We start from the raw sequence: 20,453 nt of genomic DNA, 5'->3' as shown, positions 1-20,453 counted from the left end.
TCGTGCACTGCTGGTGGGAACGTATTGTCAGGGAACAGTCCCAAGTACATACCAAAATCCTGAAAAATACATACATTATTTTGCTAGGGCTGCTGTAACCAAATGCCATAATCTGGGTGGCTTAATTAAGGCAAGAGAAATTTGTTTTTTTACAGTTCTGAAGGATAGAATTTTAAAATCAAGGAGTCAGAGGGGCCATTCTTCTCCTGAAGGCTCTAGAAAAAATCCTTGCCTCTTTCTAGGTAACAGTGGTTGCGTGTGATCCCTGGCATTCCTGAACTTGGAGCTGCATTGCTCCGATTTCTTCCTCCCTCAGGTGGCCATCTTCTGTCCGTGTGTGTCTTTGCATCTCCCTCTCCTTTCTCTTATAAACGCAGCAGTTATTGGATTTAGGGTCCACCCAGATCTACCACGACCTCATCTTAACTAATATCTATAAAGACCTGATTTTCAAATGAGGTCACTTTCTGAGGTCCCGAGTAGACATGAATTTGGGGGAAGACATTGTTGGTCCTGGCATAACATGCATACTCCTAGACAGTAAAACTATTTTTGGTAGCACATCATAGGAAAAAACGAGGGAATTGTTGAAAGATGTGGCTGTAAATGTATTATTACTTGCAACACCATTAAAAGTTGCAAAATATCTGAAACAGTCTAAATGTCCAATTACATGGAACTGGTTGAAGGAATTGACATAGACATACATTTATATGATGAAATATTATGTTAAATTATATTGCATATTTTTGACAAAAGATGTTTCTGGTTATTGACAAAAAATAGTTTACAAAACAGTATGATTTCATATTGAAATAATAAAATGTGTTTGTATTTATGTATTATACATCTACATACACGCACCACTAAATTTTTAAATCAAATTTATTGGAGTATAATGGTTAATAGGATTATATAGGTTTCAATTGTACAGCTCTGTGACACATGATCTGTACATTGCATTGTGTGCTTACCACCCAGAGTCAAATCTTCTTCCGTCACCATATATTTAACCCCCTTTACCTTTTACTATCCCCTCACCCCTCTTCTCTCTAGTAACCATCATACTGTTGTCTGTCTATGAGTTTCAGTTTTATTTCCCACACGAGTGAAAGCATAGGGCTCTTGACTTATTTTGCTCAGCATAACATTCTCAGGATCCACCCATGTTGTCACAAATGGCAGTATTTCATCTTTCCTTGTGGCTGAGTAGTACTGCATTGTGTATATGTACCGCTTCTTCATTCATCCTTGTTTGAAGGCCACTTTGGTTGTTTCCATGTCTTGGCCACTGTGAATAACGCTGCAATGAACATAGGGGTGCATATGTTTTTTCAAATGTTTCTAGTTTTTTCAGGTAGATACCCAGAAGAGGGTCTCTGGGTCATAAGTTAACTCTATTAATTTTTTGAGGAGCCTCCACCCTGGCTTCCAGGTTTTTTTCCAGTAAAGATGGCTTACTTTTGTAATGAGAGAAAACCCAGAAACGTCACTTTAAAATAAATGATCTGTGAAACTTGGGGAAAGACTGAATGGTACAGCTTAGAGGCTCAGTGTATTGAAGATGAAGCCGCCCTACTTGAGAAAACCAATAATATGTTGTGCTTATGTTCCCAACCAGTTTATGTCACCACAATGCTGAGGGAGTGGAAACCCTTTCCACAGGGCCCCTTTCAGGGAGGATCTTAGGTTTCAGTAACAGACCCCAGGGCAGAGCTGCACATGGTCGGGGATTTAGAAGCTGCCTGGTATAATGGAAAAGGCTGCAGTGCCTACACCTGAATACAGGTGTGCCCCTGTACGCCAATCACGTAACCTCTTGATCCTCGGTTTCTGCACAGACTGAGGATTATAGATAATACATACAACGTTCCAGGAAGGTAGTACTGACACATTTGTGGAAGAAATAAAGCTTGGCATTTGCGTTTGCAGTTACTGAGGCATCAAGTAAGGAACGTTTCACAGATGAGGAAAGAGGTCAGGGGCTTTGTCATAAACTTTATTTGTAATATTGAAGCAGCAGCATGGTTTCTGATACCTCAGTATCTCCAACTCTTCCTTCCCTAATCTTCACAACTGGGGGGAAAATACCTACCTGCACAGATTGCTACAGCAGCATTATTTTAAAATGTCTGCAGAATCATTCATTGAACAGATGTTCATTGAGTACGCGCATGCAGAGGCCTGCCCGAGGTTTTGGGGATACAGTGGTGAAGGAAGCCCCAGCCGGCTGGGAGCTTGCTTTCTGGTGGCCATCAGAGGACTTCGCTCAGGGTGGTAGGTGCACTAACTGCTCTGATTTGAGATGGCAGCTCCCTCCTCGATCTGCTGAGCTTTGTTTCAACAGCTTTGTCTCCCACGCCCATGTGATGTACTGAATGTTTTCCGGGTGATGTCCAACACTTTGACCCGTGTGTTTTAACAGATAGCTATTTGATTTTGCAGAGCAGGAAGGGTAGAAAATTAAGAACATAAAGTTATGGCATTAAAATATTGCAGTTTCAAAATTTCCACTGGAGATATGCTGAGCATTTTCCAGGAGTGAGGGATTGTTTTTCTTTCTTTCTTTCTTTTCCTCCCCCCCCCAGAAACATAAAGTCAGATCCTCAGCAAGTTTAGGTACCAAAGAAATGCTCTTCAAAAATACAAATTTAGAAATAAGAATGAGAAAGTATACAGATAAAGTTAAAATAATTTCAAGCGAATACTGTGCCAATAAATTTGATCCTGTTGGATGAAATGATGATGCCATAGAATAATACAAACTTCCAAACTAAAACAATCTAATAGAGATTTTTAAATAGACCAATTACCATAGAGGAAGTGGAGAAAGTTCTCAGTAGAATTACTATTGGGACTCCTTTGTGCCCAACCCCTTTTGCCACCCATCACCCATAGACAGATGTTTTTAAGTATTTTTAGTTTTTGCCCATACTATTTACCACCATGTTCCTAAACAGTAGGCTCCCTGATCTATGTATTTTAGATACTATTACCAGCCTTCGGTGGAATACGAGGATTTAGCTTTCTTACAACATTCTGATCCACCCCATTTTTCCTCCCTTCATCCTTTTAATATGGCCCTATCATTATTTGTGGCCAAATTAACATTGAGTACTTAACTTATTTTAACTGTTGCTAATGTCTCATAACTTTTTATTTTTCTTGACCTAATAATCATCCCCTTTTCATGTTTTACTTTTCTATTTACTTTTATTTTTTGCAAGTTCTCCCACAGAATTGTGAAACTCCTTTGTAAACTGCTTTTCATATAGTTATTTATAATAGGTAACCATTTTGTTGTACTTTTTCTCTTTAAAAAGAATTTCCTGGGGCATCCTGTCTGGGCTCGTTCTGCCTACTGCCCATTAAACTGGTTGTGCCTTAGGCCTGCTGTGTTTTTTCCTCTTGGGTACTCTCTTTCCGTGACCCCATGCCTTCCTCTTCCTTGGTTTATAACAGAAATTTTCAACTGGTGTGCTGCAAGGATTTTTAAAACATGCAATACCTGACTATTTATTTAGTTGGGGCACTGACCTCTTTTCCTTAGAGTGTCAAATAAAAAAATGACAACAGCCAACACAATAGCCATCCAATGTGAATGAATAAAAATTACACCTATTTTTTTTGTCAGATTGGCAAGAAAATACTATATTTTTTGGTGTGCTTCAGCATTTTAGTAATTAGTTTATGTGTGCCATGGGATGAGAAAGGTTGAAATTCGCTGGTTTATGCCTTTGTTTTGGTGGAGTACATCCTCAAGCAGCTTCCTGAGAAAGGGTGCATGGGAAAGGCAACTTAGATCTTATATATTGATTAGAGTTCTGTTTCTGTTCTCAGAAACAGAACTCTAATCAGTTTAATCAAAATGCAATTTATTATTTGTTAGCCAGTGCCCATAAATCGGTAAGGTCTGTACCTCCAACATCATTGCTTATAAGAAAAATAAACAATCAGAAATTTTGTTCAAAGTTACATTCACTGAGCTCAATATTCTTCATCTGCCAAAATTGGTCATAAGTTTCAAGTACCCCTAGCACACTGCAGAGTACTCAGGAGGGGTGTAATCCTAGTATGAGAAAAACAGGCCTAGATGAGCAGCTGCATATGAGGACAAGTTGGGGAAAACGAAGGTACGAACCATTTGCTAATGAAATTCATTTGCCTGTGGGGCCTGCTTTAGCCCGGTAAGCCCAGCATTGTGTCTTAGTGGGTCAAGTAGCCCAGCATACAATGGATAATAGGGTGACTTGATGTTTCATGTTCAAGCATTCAGACCTCACTGGTGCTCAGTAACAAACCAGTGGTTTTTTAAAATGACAATAGTTATTTGCTAAAGAAAGCATGGGTTTGCTTTATGCTGTCAGGGCTCTCTGTGGGTACCCTGTGTCCTCCAATATGGCAGAGACCCCTTGTATACTATCGGAGGCACTGGGCCACAGAGGTGAATCCAGAGTGCTTTCTGTAGCCTGGAGCAGCTGGAGTGGGTTCTGCTGCTCTGGCTGCCACTGGAAGCTGGTAGTGTTGTGAGTCACTAAATGGCTCAGAGTAGCAACCCCAAATATTGCTATACATTGGTGAAGCCGTCTTTGGAAAATACACTCTGCCACAAGCAGGAAGCATCAGTTTTTATCATCACTATCAGTCCTGGTTCTAGGGGACTTAGGGACAGAGCTTATTGGCCTTCATGCAGAGATGACGGTTGTAGTATTTCACTGAGTATTTCTACATACACACACACGTTGGATTTGTGTATCTTACAGTGCACAGTACAATGCACAACAATTAATATCCTCAGCGAGGCGTATCCAAGTGCATGCATGAGCATGTAACAAACTTACTTCATTTCAGGTTCTATATGGTTGTGAGAGGATTGGCCATCTCAAGGAGTTTACATTACGATTATAAGCCACTGAGCAAAGTTTTACATGTACTGTACTGCCATGCTCGTTACAAGTAATAACTATGGAGCTTCTTCCAGATTGAAACTTCTGGTTTTGGTCTGACTGCTATTTAGAATTGGCCTTTACATTTGGTAAAACAATGTATTTTTATTTGCTAACTCTAAAGCTGAATGAACCACTTTCTCTTGAAAGTGGAATGTCGTTTCAAACTTTTCTTGGCTTTAGTGATATCACCAGCCTTAGCGGTCTGCTCAGATCCAGAAGTTAGGTGAATATTACTAAGTTAACAAAAATGCAGATGTACTATTAACACGTGATAACAAATTAGAACTGTAAGAGCACTGACGGGCGGTGGAACACTCTACAGGAGGTAGTGAGCAACTTTTCAGAGCAGCGTGTAAGAGGAGAAGAGTAATTCTGTGAGTGGTGGTTCAGGTAACTTGGGCATTTTCCGCCGCCATCCCCATGCCCGCTGTGCGCCGGCACATTAGATGACTCATTCTTTCGGAACATCCACACATTGAGTCTCTGCACATTGAGTTTCTTCTTGGAATGTGTCCCCTTCCAAACCCATTCACCGAGCAGCGAACTCCACAAAGACACACATCCCAAGTCATCTCTTCTGTGAGGTCTCTCAAAATCTCAAAACTCCAAAGCCAAATCTCCATTTCCTCTTTTGTAATCGTAAAGCCCTTTGTGAACATGTCACTATGACTACACTGCATGCTCCTGGGAAGGGAGGAAGGAAAGCAGTAAGGAGTGAGAAATATCTAATCTTTGTTTCCTGTCCAGTACTCACCAGTGGAGAGGGGTTTGTTGCCTAAATTATCACTTCTAAAAACCTGTCATTCTAAGGAAAGAGAGCCATTAAAAATGTAGATTCCTAGTCCTACCGAGTCAGACTGTCAGAGGTGCGTCTTCCTGACCAGCAAGCCACTGGTCTGTGGAACATACCTTGACAAACACTCTTCTGGGCTGAACACCCGTCTGTTCCTGCCCAGCCCAGGGAGCTCTCAGAAGAGCCCATGGTAGCTTCTCCTCTTCTTAGTCTTGCTCTTCATATTTTCTAGGCCATGTACTTTACCTTCAAATTCTTCCACATGATTATTTTCATTTATCTTTCAGATACGGATATACATTCTGGAACCACGTGCCCTAGAACTTTTTTAGCTGATGTCTAATTTCATAGTGTTTGTTCAGTTAACCTACATTCATAAGCTGTGTGTGTATACATGCTTATGCATGCAATTGAAGAAGTCTTGAAGCATGTGAAACATTGTGGAGTTTATAAATGGCTCAGTTACACTTTTTATTCCACAGTGCGTCTCTGTAAAACCGGAATCATCTTCTGGCAGGAGGGCCCCTTGTAGTACAGGCTTCCTCTGCTAGACGAGTGTTCTAGGAAAGCATCTGTAGCCATGTACCAGCTGGCATTGTTGTGAGAGGCTGTGTTTGGCTTCAGTCAATTTTTTCTGGAAGACTCTTTCAATGCTATTGCCCATTTCGTGATGGATGATATATGAGCGCACCTGCCCACACCACGCTGAGTGTTCAGCAGTCCTTGACCAAAAAATGGCATGACCCCTGAGCCCACCCTCCGTATTCACCTGATCTTGCCCTGAGCAACTTTTGTTTTGTTTTGTTTTCCCGGATGAAAAAAGTCCTCAGAGGGAAATGTTTTGCTGATGTGGAAGAGGCGAAACAAAAAAAAACAGCAGAAGCACTAAAAGGTATCAAAACTGACGAGTTCAAAAACTGCTTTGAGCAGTGGAAAAAATGTCTCAGTAGGTGTATTGCATCAAATGGAGAGTACTTTGAAGGTGACTGAAGTTTAAACATGTAAGAATAAATACAGTTATTTATAAATAAATTCCATTTTTTCTAAGTTATAAATCATAGCTGACATAGAGATGTCTTACAGGATTTCAGAAAATGGAGGGATTTTGGTATAAAATGTAATTAGACCTATGTTCTAGTAGGTAATGTTGTAAGAGTTCATTTTCTAACCAATTTTATTTTGGAAATTATTTCATCAGCCAAACCCATTCAAATACTGTGTCTTTCGATACTACGCTCCCTACCCAAGTGAAGTCAAGAAAGAAATTGGAGAAAAAAGCCTGTTTCTCATTTCTGTATCTTAGATAATGCCTAACATAGAACCGGGTCCCCAATGTTTAGTTAAATGGATCATGTGTTTTGTGCAGTGGTTTTTTAAAATGACTCAGTAAAGGAAGACAGTGAATTCTGCCTACTCTGCCCACATGATTGAAACGCAATCCTCAAGACACTTATCACACAAAGAACCCACTCACGAAGGGTTCTATTAAAATACAAATCCACTGTGGTAGGGTGAAAAAGCATGCTATTATAAATCTTGACAAAACCTAAAATAAGGTAATGGAAAATAAGTAATAACAAGTATGTAATCAAATATTCCACATCCTGTGGTGACAGTGACTTCCCTTAATAAACTCACTGGAAGCCTTTACCTTAATATGTTCAGAATGGCCCAGCTGATCCCATCAGCTTCGCTCAGGAATGCAAAAGTCCATTTTTTTCCCTGAAAAGGTAGACATTAAACAAATATACCACATGCCTTTTTTTCTCCTGACTTTTTAAAGAAAGTGATTTCATACAAGTTTAGGCAGCAAATGACACCGATTCTGGCAAAGGTTATTTGGGCAGTAGTGACTTTAGAAGTTAGGAAATGCTGCCTTTGCAAATGAAAACCAGAAAAGGTCAGAAGTGTATGAAGTTTCTCCAAGGGAACGCTCATTGTCCTGCATGACCAAAGACATCGTGTTTGTAAATTTACCCAAGTGAAACTGTGTCCACGGCACCAAAAACCAACCCTGCAACCAAACCGAGACCAGAGGGAACAAGTGGAGACTTACAAGGCATTTCTCCGAGGGCAACACAAGACTACGTGACACTGCTTTGGCCCGTGAGTCCTCAGGAGGACTATACCAGTTTCATTCCCAAAGACTCATTACACCGGTTCTCCAGGAGAGGGATGCAAAAGTCAGCTCTTCTCCCTTACCTCCAAATCAGGGAACTCCAAAGAGAAAACTGGGAAGCCCCAAAGAGAGAGAACCGGGAGGCAGTGTTGTGCAGAGGTTAAGAACACTCTGCTGTCTGAATTGCAGTTTTCTTAAACACCCCCTGCCTCTGTTTTCTCATCTATAAAATGAGACAGATAATATTTGCTCATCTGGATTAAATGAGAGTCGGGTTTAATGCTTGACATATAGTCAATGTCAGCCACAGTGATGATGATGGTGATACGTTGTACATTACTCTTCGTGCCCCACCCCGAAGGGGAGAGATGCATGAGGGAGCTACCATTGCATCGGGAAAACCATCAGGCTTGGACAACCTAGAAGGGAAAGGAGCTTCTGTGACTGAAGTTTTCTCTTTCTTTTTTCCCTAGAATACTGCTTTGAAATTTCATTTATAGCTTATTTTAAAATTTTAAAAATCTACACTCATGCACTTAAGCAGAATTGAGAAGAAACCTAGGAAGAGTCTGAGTTTGGCTTCACAGAAATGTTAAAGACAAACTGGAGAATCAAGATAGGAGAAAATGAACAATAATGATTTTTAAGAACATAAAGTTTAGCCTTCAAAATATTTTCCTTTCAAGGTGATGCGAGCTTTAAAAGTTGCTAGAGTATTATCAGTTCATTAGTTAATCTGATACTCTCTGGGAAGAATGCAGTCCATGAAAAGAATACTTGGATTTTGATCTCAGGTCATTTTCCCCAATGAAAAAAGTACTTTGCTTCCAAAAGGCCATTCACACTGGCTCAAAGTTTCCTGAAGGCAAAAAACACTTCTTTTATCCCACATGAAACCAGGACATACCTGATACAAGCTAGACACACTCAGTGAGAGCTTTTGTCTGACTTTTTCAGGAACGTGGGTGTGAGTCTCCTGGCCACATCATAGACTGACTGTCATTTAGAAGAGGACTAAACTTGCAAGATTTTAAAATCTGCTTTTATCACACTTAGTTGTTAGTTGTTAGTCTATAAAATGTTCACCCCTTGTGTGGAGTACACCCACTGTGAAAAGGGCTCTGATGAATTTTTAGGGTTTCGCACCCCACAGCTTCTACCTCCAGATCGAGAAATGTCTCCTTCCCATGAAGAGCACAATCAGTTGACACCTATTCTCCCTTTGTAAAGTAATTTACCATGATATGGGAAAGAAATGTCTTAGTAGAAGGAAATGAAATGTCCAGGACTTTATTGGAAATAAGCAATATAAAAATCAGCGTCCTCTTCTGCACATTTCCTTCATGCGAAGTACAGGCCCCCAGGAGAGGACCCCCCATGAATGGCCTTTTCTCTAGCTGGAACGGTGACTCAGTCACGCTTCCCAGCCATGTCCCCAGCAGGCAGGATCTCTTCTGGGAAAAATACTGCAATCATGTTTGTAGCCCTGCCTTCTGCTGGAAACTTTCTTGGAGGACCTCCAAGAGGACAATCATGGAGATGTAGAGCGAGAAATTATTTGGGAGACTTTACACATTAGAAAAAAGTGAAATCTGGAAGAAGGACGTTATTTACTCAAGCCCAAAGGCCTAACAAGCAATAGGACTGGAGCCCTGTCTGATCGTCACTGTTGCTTCTAAGCTCACCCGCTTATGCTTTGGAAGAGCTCGGAATTCATAATTTTACGGGAATTTTTAGCGGCATACTGCTGTTATGGATAGAAGTGGGACTATGTATGCGGGAGATACATATGCAGTGACTCAATCATTAAATTACCGTTTGCGTAATGGCAACTGCTCTTCAGGGCTGTGCAACCTTTTGGGGTCTCCGGGCCACACTGGAAGAAGACGAGTTGACTTGGGCCACACATTAAATACATTGTGACACATAACCAGAAAAACATCTCGTAATGTTTTAAGTAAATTTACAATTTTGTGTTGGGCCGCACTCACAGCCATCCTGAGCCACACTCAGCCTGCGGGCCACAGGTTGGACACCCCCGCAAAATAACCAAATTTACTAAAATTTAAAATGTGTTTATATTGTTTATTTTTTAATGTTTAATAACTGTGAAAATAGCTTTATTATCTGAATAAAAATATATCTAGGTATGTTATTATTTATTTTGGTATAGTTGCTGTACATTAGTTGTAATAGTTTCAGGTGTACAATATAGGGATTCAGCATTTTTATACCTTACAGTGTGATCACCCCACTAATTCTAGCCATCACCTACCACCGTGCAAACGTGTCGCAGTATACTGACTATATTCCTCTTCACCCTTTTACCCCCCGGCCCTCTTCCTTCTGGGAACCATCTCTTTGGTCTTTGTTTCTATGAGTTTGTTTTTGTTTTGATTTGTTTTGCATGTTCATATTTTGTTTTTATGAATTCCACATATAAATCAGACCATACAGTAATTTGTCTTTCTCCGCCTTACTTACTTCACTTAGAATAATACCCTCTAGATCCATCCATGTTTTTGCAAATGCCAAGATTTCGTTTTTTATTGCTGCTGCGTACTATTCCATTTTGTGTGTATATCTATAATATACATGTACATGGGTGTGCATATGTGTATATATGTGTGCACATGTATGTATATGTGTGTGTCTATGTGTGTGTGTATCACAGCTTCTTTATCCACTCATCTATCCACGGACACCTAAGTTGCTTCCACATCTTGGCTATTATAGATAATGCTGCAGTGAACATAGGGATGCCTATACTTTTTCAATCAGTGTTTTCTGTTTCTTTGGATAAATACCTAGAAGTAAAATTCCTGTGTCATTAAGTGTGTTACTATTAACTAATTCTACCAACATTTTGAAACTTCACTATTTCCAGGTGTAGGTCTAAGTGTGAAGATACAGAAAAGAAAAAATAATAGCCTTGTTCCAACTAGCCATCCAGACAAGTATGATCCTGTGTAATTCTAGCTGTGATGGTGAGGGGTACGGCACCTATGGCCACACAAATGAGGGGGGCTTAACTACAGAATGAGAAATAGAAGCCTCCGCCAAACAGGTCACATCAGAACTGCATCCTGAAAGAAGGGAACTAAGGGAAAGGCATTAAAAGGAGAAAGAACAGCACGTGCCAGACGGGGAGCTGTGATAGCATGTGGCAGATTTGGGGAGTAAGAGCGTCTGTGTGGCTGCATCCCAGGCTTAACTGAGGACAAGGACAGGCAGGGATCAGATGGGCTCTGTATGTCGTGCTAAAACATTTGTATTTCACCAGAAAATTACAGGAAGGTTTTAATACAGTATGTGCTCTAAAATAATATGACTCAAATTATACTATGAGGCTAAAAGATTTTTTTGCTCCTTAAGATCAAAAACCTTGGTAAAACATCTGAGAATGCAATAGGATAAAATCACCAGAATCTAATTCCGATTAGAGAGCTGCCAGAAATCCCAGTGTCTTCATCTGTAAAATGGAGATCGCTATAGGCTTGTTGTAAGAAGTACACGAGTTAAAGCCTGAGAGCATTTGTTACAGTGTCTGGCACATAGTAAGCACTCAGTAACTGTAAGCAGGCATTGCCTTCATCGTGATCATCATCATTAGAAAAAACTGAATTGGAGAAAATGGAAGAGAATACTAAGGGCTAATTTTAACATCGAAAGCTAAGAGCAATTTTCCGATTCTGCTGAATCTATACTGCTTAGAGTAGTAGAGTCCCTTCAAAGCAAACTACTTTGTCAGAGGCATGTCAGGAAAAGGCACTGGTTAGCAAAATGCACTGATTATGTGCTTGAGAGGAACTTTTCTGCTGATTTTGTTGTCCAAGAACATGTAAAAAAAGAAAACCAGACTTTCAACTTTTGAGAGCAGTGTCTGAGGAGAGTACATGCTTGATTTGTTCAAGAGGGAAGAGGAAAATATTAATGTCCATAGAAAGAAATTGGCGATAAAACTAACTTTTTCTTTTGCTTCCCTTTGTTGGTTGGCAGGCTCTCAAAAGGAGAAAGTATGCTTTTAGTTGGCTATTAGATCGTAAATAGCTGCTTACAAGATATCTTTATATTGTAAGGACTGTAGGTTATTTTTTCACTCTATTTTGTTTTTGGAATATTTTTTGTAATTGTGCCAAATTGGAAATTTGAAATGTGCAGTAGGTCCTCGAGTAATGTCATTTCATTCAATGTTGTTTCATTATAATGTTGATGACATATCATAGGGACTTAGCTCTTGCTTATCTCAATTAACCTATGGTAAAATTAGTGTTGTTATATGTGGTTTGGTTGGATTCCAAGAACTTATTAATGATATTAAGTGAGGACTTAGTATAGTTCAGCTATTTAAATTTGGGACTCGCATCCATCAGCAATCGTATTCAATAGAAGTCTGAAAACTGTGGAATTAAAGAAACCACATCCATCCAGACTGGTAGGAGTGGTGCAGACACAGAACAGACTGGTCCCGCATCCATGTGTGGTGGATAAAAATTTGGGAGGAATATCTTCGGAGTGAAGAGTCCCATCCCTACACCAGGCACCCCAGCCCAGGCTTCTAGTGCCAGGAAGATTAGTCCCCATAACTTGTGGCTGCTAAAACCAGCAGGGACTGAGTCAGTGGAAGAAACTTCTAGAGTCCCAAGTAGTTCCCCTTAAAGAACCCTCACATGTACTTACTCAGACTCACTCATTCTGAGCTCCAGAAGTGGAGTAGCAGCTTGAAAGGCATCAGTGTCAAACAGGGAAGAATTGAAGTATCTGGCATCATGGCAGGAGATGGGAGACAGCTTTCTCCTAGACAGAAAGGCAGGCAGAGGCCATTGACACTTTTCTGAACCCTCCCCAAACAGAGCCACAGAGCTGGCAGGTGCATGCCATATCTGAGACCCCATCAACCTAGCTTACACTTTTTGCCCTGCCCTGGAGGTGCCCTGAGACTCCATCCCACCCAACTTACGGGCCCACCCAAACTGTTAATCATGATTTTTCTATATGAATGGCTGGTCTTGACTATGCTTCACAACTTCCTAAATACTCTCAAGCAAGCAACAGCCAGCTTCAGTGAGCCCCCACCCCCATACCTCTTTCTAAGTAGCCCCAGGCCCAGCACTAGCAGCAGACAGGCTAGATTCACAGCTTGGCTTCACCTGAGAATCTCCAAGCCCTACACAAGTAGCAGCCATCTCAGATTGCTTTATAGTTCATGCAGGGTGGCCCCAAGGAGAACACAAGTGGGGGCTGACCTTGACATGAACCACCCAGGAAACCCCAAGACCAGTGCATTGAGTGGACAGCTACAGACCACATCAGAGCACCACCACCCTGCATCTGCACAGCTGATCCTCCATGGAGGGCAGAGGTTGGTGGTCAGTGGTCATAGCCAGTCCTTGCAACTTCACTGACCAGGGTAAATCCTTCTCATTGACCTGCCAACAGCAATCAAGGCTCAACTACAAGAGGAGGGTGTACTTAGCACACATGAAGGGCACACCTCAAGTACCCAGCTTGGGTGATAGTGGAGACTGTGCCACTGGACCCTACAGGACACCCACTACATTAAGCCATGCTACCAAAACAGGAAGTCATAGCAACTCTACCTAATACATAAAAACAAATACAAGGAGGCTGCCAAAATGAGGAGACAAAGATATGTGGCCCAAATGAAAGAAGAGACCAAAAGTCCAGAAAAAGAACTAAATAAAATGGAGATAAACAATCTATCAGATGCAGAGTTCAAAACACTGGTTAAAAGGATGCTCAACGAACTTAGTGAGGACCCCAACAGCATAAAAAAGATCCAGGATACACTAATTGAAATGAAGAATAATATTAAGGGAAACAACAGTGGAGGGGATGTAACTGAGAATCAAATCAATGATTTGGAACATAAGGAAGCAAAAAACAACCAATCAGAGACACAAGAAGAAAAAAGAATAAAAAGAAAAAACGAGGATAGTGTGAGCAGTCTCTGGGCCAACTTCAAGTATTCCAACATTTGCATCATAGGGGTGCCAGAAGGAGATAGAAAGAGCAAGAAATTGAGAATCTATTTGAAAAAATAATGAAAGAAAACTTCCCTAATTTGATGAAGGAAATAGACATGCAACTCCAGGAAGCTCAGAGAGTCCCAAACAAGATGGATGCAAAGAGGCCAACTCCAAGAGGCTTCATAATCAAAATGCCAAAGGTTAAAGATACAGAGAGAATCTTAAAAGCCACAACAGAAAAGCAGTTACTTTCCTACAGGGGAGTTCCCAGAAGACTGTTAACTGATTTCTGAAAAGATTGCTCTGCCCAGCAAAGCTATCATTTAGTACTGAAGGGCAGATAAAGAACTTCCCAGACAAGAAAAAACTAAAGGAGTTCATCATCACCAAACCATTATTATGTGAAATACTAAAGGGACTTATTTAAGAAAAAGAAGACGATCGAATCTATGAACAATAAAATGGCAATAAATACATATGTATCAACAACTGAATCTAAAGAACAAAGTAAGCGAGCAAGAAGAACAGAGACAGAATCATGGATATGGAGAGCATTTTGAATGGCTGCCAGATGGGAAGGGGTTCAGGGGAATGGTTGAAGAGGTGAGGGGATTAAGAAGTACAAATAGGTAGTGACAGAATAACCATGGGGATGTAAAGTACAGTATAGGAAATGGAGCAGCCAAAGAACTTATACAAGATCCATGGACATGAACAATGGTGTGGGGATTGCCTGAGGGAGTGGGTGGTGCTGGGCAGAGGTGCAAAAGGGGGGAAATTAGAACAACTGTAGTAGCGTAATCAGTAGACTATAATTAAAAAACAAAAAATAAAGGATACATTTTATGATATATGAATTGCATGTCAATAAAAAATACTCAAAGTCTCCTCAAAAAATTAAATTTGGCTGTATTAAGAGTTAGGTAAGTGAGAAAGATTTGCTATCTGCATAATGCCATCTCTATAAAAAATGGACTATACTTCCATATTCTATAGAATAATAGGTTTACTTTTTGTTGTTCTGTTTTGTTAGTGCTCCTATATTCCTCCCTGTAAGAGAGAAAATCAGAAGAACTTGGAAAGTGTCATGAATTGGCAACAGTACTGGAAAGATGAGATTGGTTCCCAGCCATTTACTTGCTATTTTAATCAATTCCAAAGGTAAGCCAATATTTACATGTACTTATTAAAACTGTTTGTAGTCTTTGTAGTTTTACATTATATAGTATTACATTAATAAATCATAGGTTGTGCTTTCTTGAAAAATAAACAGTGTGGAGATTTCTTTCCAGACTGTAGTTGGGGAAGCCCCATCTTACTCTATAGGATGGAAGGCATGTAAAGAATCTGCAGGCAGAAAGAGAGAGAGAACAAACTTCTGTCCTAGATCGTACCCTCTGGATATACTAAGAAAGTGCCTTTAGGTAGGGTCATTGTATACTAGTAGTGTTCCCTGCTAATTACAGATTAATTAACAGAAAGTGAACAACTGTAAGGTTCAAGTTCGTCAGAGCATTTTTGACTGCATCAAATATCACCTTTCCATTTCCTTTCTTTTCTGATGAAGTATGAATAAAATGAGTCCATACCATTAAAACTTTATTTGACCTAGAAATCAAGTTATGCCATATAGTTACTGCTCCTTGGACTAGAGCACTTCAGTACCCAGCCAGATTGATTAATCATGATTATGGTAATTTATTCACCAAACTGAGTATTTACACCACCTTGCTGCACATCTCCATTTGGATGTTGTACATTTATGTCAAACTTTCTTTTCCTCCAATGATCCCTCTCTTAGAAAATAAAACTATCATCCACTCCTTTACCTAGACTAGAAACCTTTCGAGTGATTCTTAATTCACTTTTCTTTTTTATACTCTATAACCTGTGTTCACCGTTGATTGCACCACTGTGATGGCTCTTCTGTGCCTGCCCTGTGCCACGGTCTTAGTTTGGATTTACATCATTTCTCGGCTCCGTGAACACACTAACGTTCTGTCAAGTCCTTCCATCTCCACCCTGCCCCCACTGCAAACCCTTCTGCGTGCTGCTGTCAAAGTTATCTTTCTAAAACCTCAGACTAATCAGGTTGTTCCTTCTCGTTTTTGAGTACAGTCCAAACATCTTGGTGTGGCCTGTGTATCAGGTACCTATTGCTGTATAACAAAGCAGTCTAAAAGTAACAGCTTACTACAACAATGACTTATTATTTCTTATGATTTTGTGGGTTGGCTGGGAGGTTCATCTGTTGGTCTCTCCTGGGCTCACGAGCAGTCAGATGCTGGGTGGAAGAGCTGCATGGCCCATAAGGCCCTCTTCTCTCGTGTGCCCAGCACTTGGTGCCGGCTCAGATGAAGCACGTCAGTCCTTCTCCTGACCTCTCATCCTCTAGTGGACTAGATCACCTTCCTATAACATGGTAGCTTCATATAGATTATGTGAGATATATCTATATATTTATATTGGATACATATATACCAAATATGTGTATACCTAGTATTATACTATTGATGTATTATAACATTGATATGTTATAAAGGTATCTAATAAACCAAGGCTTGACAGAGTGTGGCACTTTAGGGTTATAGGTTATATAATAGGGAGTGGTGAATTTGTAAACTGCAAAATAGCTTGGGGTTAGATTTCTAAAAGGTCATAAATGCCAGACTAAGGAGATGATCTTTGCCATATGGACAGTGAAAATTTGTAAAAAGTAATGTTTTCTTTAAACCAAAGACTGACATTAACTGGACCTCTGATTGAAAAAATAACGGGTGTGAGTGCTGAACGTGTAGTGGAAAGGAAGTAGAAATGAAAGGCAGGGAGCTCTAGCTCAGTGAGGGGGGAAGTAAGGAGCGTACCAAGTGAAAAAAAATAACATATTTAAGTGGCTATGATGTGCCAATCGTTGCAAATAACATTGTGTTTAGAACACCAAATTACTTAAAATAATTCAAAGTACTAACCCCATTTAACAGATGAGGAAACTGAGCCCCAAAGAAGTTAAGGAACTTGTCCAATGCACACAGCTATTAAGTGAAAAAAATGGAATCCACTTAGTCTGATTCCCAAAGCCCCTCTGTTAACCATCTGCTGGTCCTGATACAGCATTTTGAGAGCCAAAGCAGTGGCAGTGAAGTGCAAGGATCTGACAGGGCGTGTGCCAGCAAGACATTTTAGAGTTACAGTCAACAGACCGAATGACAATGTCAGTGATGAGGAAAAGGAAGGTGTCAAATCTGGCTGAGTGTGAGAAAAAGACGGCCCAGCTCTGACTATGCTGAACTTGAGGGACTCGTAAGATATCCAGAAGATGCTTGAAAGAGTTAGAAATACGGAGTTTTTAGTTCAGGAGCAAGCGGTCAGGACCAGTGTTAATGCAGATCTGGGAATCGTTGGCATGCAAGCTATAGTTGAAGCACAGGAAAAGCATGCATACCGGAAACACACAGAGGAGAGAAGTATGACAGCATCTTGGGGTCCTCCACACTTAGGTGTAGGGAGAAGAGATGGAGAGAGTGGTCAGATGGTGAGAGGAAAGTCAAAACAGAATACTATCTTGGAAAAATTTTAAGGTTTATTTATTATTATTGTTCAGTTACAGTTGTCCCACTTTTTCCCCCATTGCTCAGCCCTACCCTGTACCCCTAACTCCCATAGTCAATCCCCCGACATTGTCCATGCCCATGAGTCCTCTGCTCATGTTCCTTTGCTTGCCCCTTCCCCTTCTAAAGAGAAAGTCCTTCTGGATTCAGAAGGACTCCTGAGCAGCTACCATTAGAAGTCTGGTGATGACCGTGGTGAAAGCAGCTTAGGTGCAGTCCTAGGACACAGGTTAGAAATCATTTTATATTTTTCTCAGGTGAGAATGTGAAGGCGTAAGTGCAGAGTACTCTTTCGAGAAGCTTTCCATGGCCAGAAAAAAGAGCGTGGGGAGGAGGTGAGTAATTGAGAGGGAAGGAGGAATGGATGCAGAGAAATGAGCCTGCTACAGACTAAGACTGCCGAGGAAGAGAGAAACATTGAACGTAGTACTGAACAAGGCAAAATGGAACACACCCTGAAAACAAGGAGATAGGATGGAATTAAAAGGTTAAGAAGTAGGGATATTTTTTTCTGTGAAGCAGGAGCTGACTAACAGAATAGGCCCCCCCGCAGTCAGGAGAACAGCTGGATATCGAACCCGTGACTGTTTGAATTGGGCGATCCCTACACTTCCAGCCTGTGACCAGGGACTGGTTTCAGAATGCAGGTGAGCTTGACTTTTTGGTTGGAAGCAAACAGGGTGCCCCCTGCCATGGGGTGTTCTGACTAACTCGTCTTGGTCTTCTTTTTTGGTTGTTGTTGGTTTTTTTTATTTTAAGATTTTATTTATTTATTTTTAGAGAAAGGGGAAGGGAGGGAAAAAGAGAGGGAGAGAAACATCTCTGTGAGAGACGTCAATTGGTTGCCTCTCGTGCGTCCCCAACCGGGGACCCGGCCTGCAACCCAGGCATGTGCCCCGACTGGGAATTGAAGCAGCGACCTTTCGCTTTGCGGGACAACACCCAGCCGAGCCACATGGGTCAGGGCTGGTCTTGGTCTTCTTAATAAACTTCCCCTCACTCCCACTCAGGCGCTGAGTTCTCCAAAGGCTGCCTCCCCCTGATGGGGTTGCCTCCTATGAGGGCACAGAGTCTGAATATCCTCAGCACCCAATCAAGGACTGTTCCTCCAGAATAGTGAGAACTATCTGAAAAGCGCTAACCCTTCATTCTACACCCTCTCTGTTAAGTTTGGTAACAGTAAAGTTAAGCCCATCATACCTCCCTCAGAATGGAGACTCATTCCGTACCCATCACCTCACTGTCTCATCCCCAAACTGTCGGGGTGTAGATAGACTGGGGGTGGTCTGTCACAACCCAGCAGCTCTCGAGACATGGTTTGAAGTGACTCCAGGAAAACAGATGATGGGAGTTTGGCTCCCTTACCCTGACATATGCAAGAGGAAACAAGAGTGCTGGTTGGAGGTGTGGAAAATGACAGCTCCCTGGTGCCATCTTCTCTCTGTACACTTTTTACTACTGCTAAATTGCTACATATGAGACCAAGATAGACTTACTGTAGAGACTCCCAGATGCTCTCGATAAGATGAACTTTATATTTAAAGCAACCTTTAGATTTCACTCACATGCAGGAGATTAGGGAGAATAGTTGTCAGGTAGTTTCCATTTTCAAGAAAAAGATATTTTAAACGTCGAAGACAGATATTGGAGTCTTAGCTTTCCACTGTTTAAGCCTCATTTAGGAGAGCCACCTCAGGAGTAGGAGCTGCAGTGGCCAGGGCAGCAGCCTGCCTGCCATCCGAGGGTAGTCCCCACGTGGCCACCCCGCTGCTGCACCCGGGGAGGCTGCCAGGGCTCCGCGGGCCCGGCGCTGGCTGCTCTCATTCAGCTCTTTGCCTCCTTCAATCTTGGGCTCTCAGTCTCCTCAATATGCAGATTTATATTTTACACATTTTCACATAGGTGAGGTCACACTTACCCTCCCGCTACCATTTTTATTTTTTGTCTTTTATCCTTTCCCAGGCTTTTTTTCCTCAGCAAAACCCAAATTATACCCCATTACTGAGTATGTTTTGAAATCTTCATTCCAGTGCTAGAAAACTTCTCTGTAGCCTGTCTTCTCATACGATTCTCCTCTTCGTCTTTGCCTTAAACGGCTTCCCCTTGAAGAGCAGATGTCCCTGGAAAATAGTTACTCTTCAATTCTTTTTGGATCTGAGGGCCAGGAGGAGTGATCAGTCTTTATTTTTTGAACTTTCCCCTTAATACAGAGTGTAGTGTTTTTCTATATAGGTTTACTTTGTTTAAAAAAAAATTTATTTATTTATTTTTAGAGAGAAAGGGGAAGGGAGGGAGAAAGAGAAGGAAAGAAACATCAGTGTGTGGTTGCCTCTTACGTGTCCCCTACTGGGGACCTGGCCCACAACCCAGGCATGTGCCCTGACTGGGAATCATAGAGGCAAACTTTTGGTTTGCAGGCTGGTACTCAATCCACTGATCCGTACCAGCCAGGGCGAGATTTACTTTTTTAAGCTTTATTTTATCCTTCTGAGTTCACAGAATGCCCAGAGCAGGCACACACGCTCTCTAAAGGCACAATCCCAGCCACACCACCAGTGAAGTCTTGAATTCATCCCTGAGTTCAGGTTCTTACTATTTATTTCTCATCCAGGTTGTTGAAGTGATCTTCAACCTGTCTTTCACCTTTGATCTTTCTCTTGTCTGTCACCCACCCCTTACTAGATTTTGTTTTGCTTTATTTAAGCCTCTCTTTGATTTTGACACAATGCTGATTCAATATTTCTGCCTTCTTGTTGTCCGTAGGGTAAAGAGCATGCCCTTCTGATTCCAGCTTCAACTTCTGCTATTTCAGTATGTGCCAGTCATGGGGAAACAAGCAAACAAAAAAAAACTGCAGGAAAAAAGAAAAAAAACAGACACGATCCTTGCCTTCGAGGAGCTTATCGTCTCTCACGGCACCATTAGATAGATAATTCCAACGTAGGGTAAACGCTATGAAGGAAAAGCTGAGGATACAGCTCTGAGATACTAAAC

The 20,453-nt window shown here is 41.2% G+C and overlaps 1 protein-coding gene across 1 annotated transcript in view; it reads left to right on the top strand.

Moving 5' to 3' along the window:
- KCNMB4 (potassium calcium-activated channel subfamily M regulatory beta subunit 4) overlaps positions 1-20,453 on the top strand; it is a 51,184-nt gene that overhangs the window by 14,965 nt on the left and 15,766 nt on the right. Inside the window, exon 2 of the mRNA XM_024576445.2 lies at positions 14,885-15,012. Coding sequence (XP_024432213.1) covers positions 14,885-15,012 — 128 coding nt within the window. The remainder of the gene's footprint in view (positions 1-14,884; positions 15,013-20,453) is intronic.

This window comes from Desmodus rotundus, chromosome 3, assembly GCF_022682495.2.
Source record: "Desmodus rotundus isolate HL8 chromosome 3, HLdesRot8A.1, whole genome shotgun sequence".
Taxonomy (NCBI): Eukaryota; Metazoa; Chordata; class Mammalia; order Chiroptera; family Phyllostomidae; genus Desmodus; species Desmodus rotundus.
The sequence above is the reverse complement of the archived record's forward strand: the minus strand, read 5'-3'. Positions and strand labels throughout refer to the sequence as shown.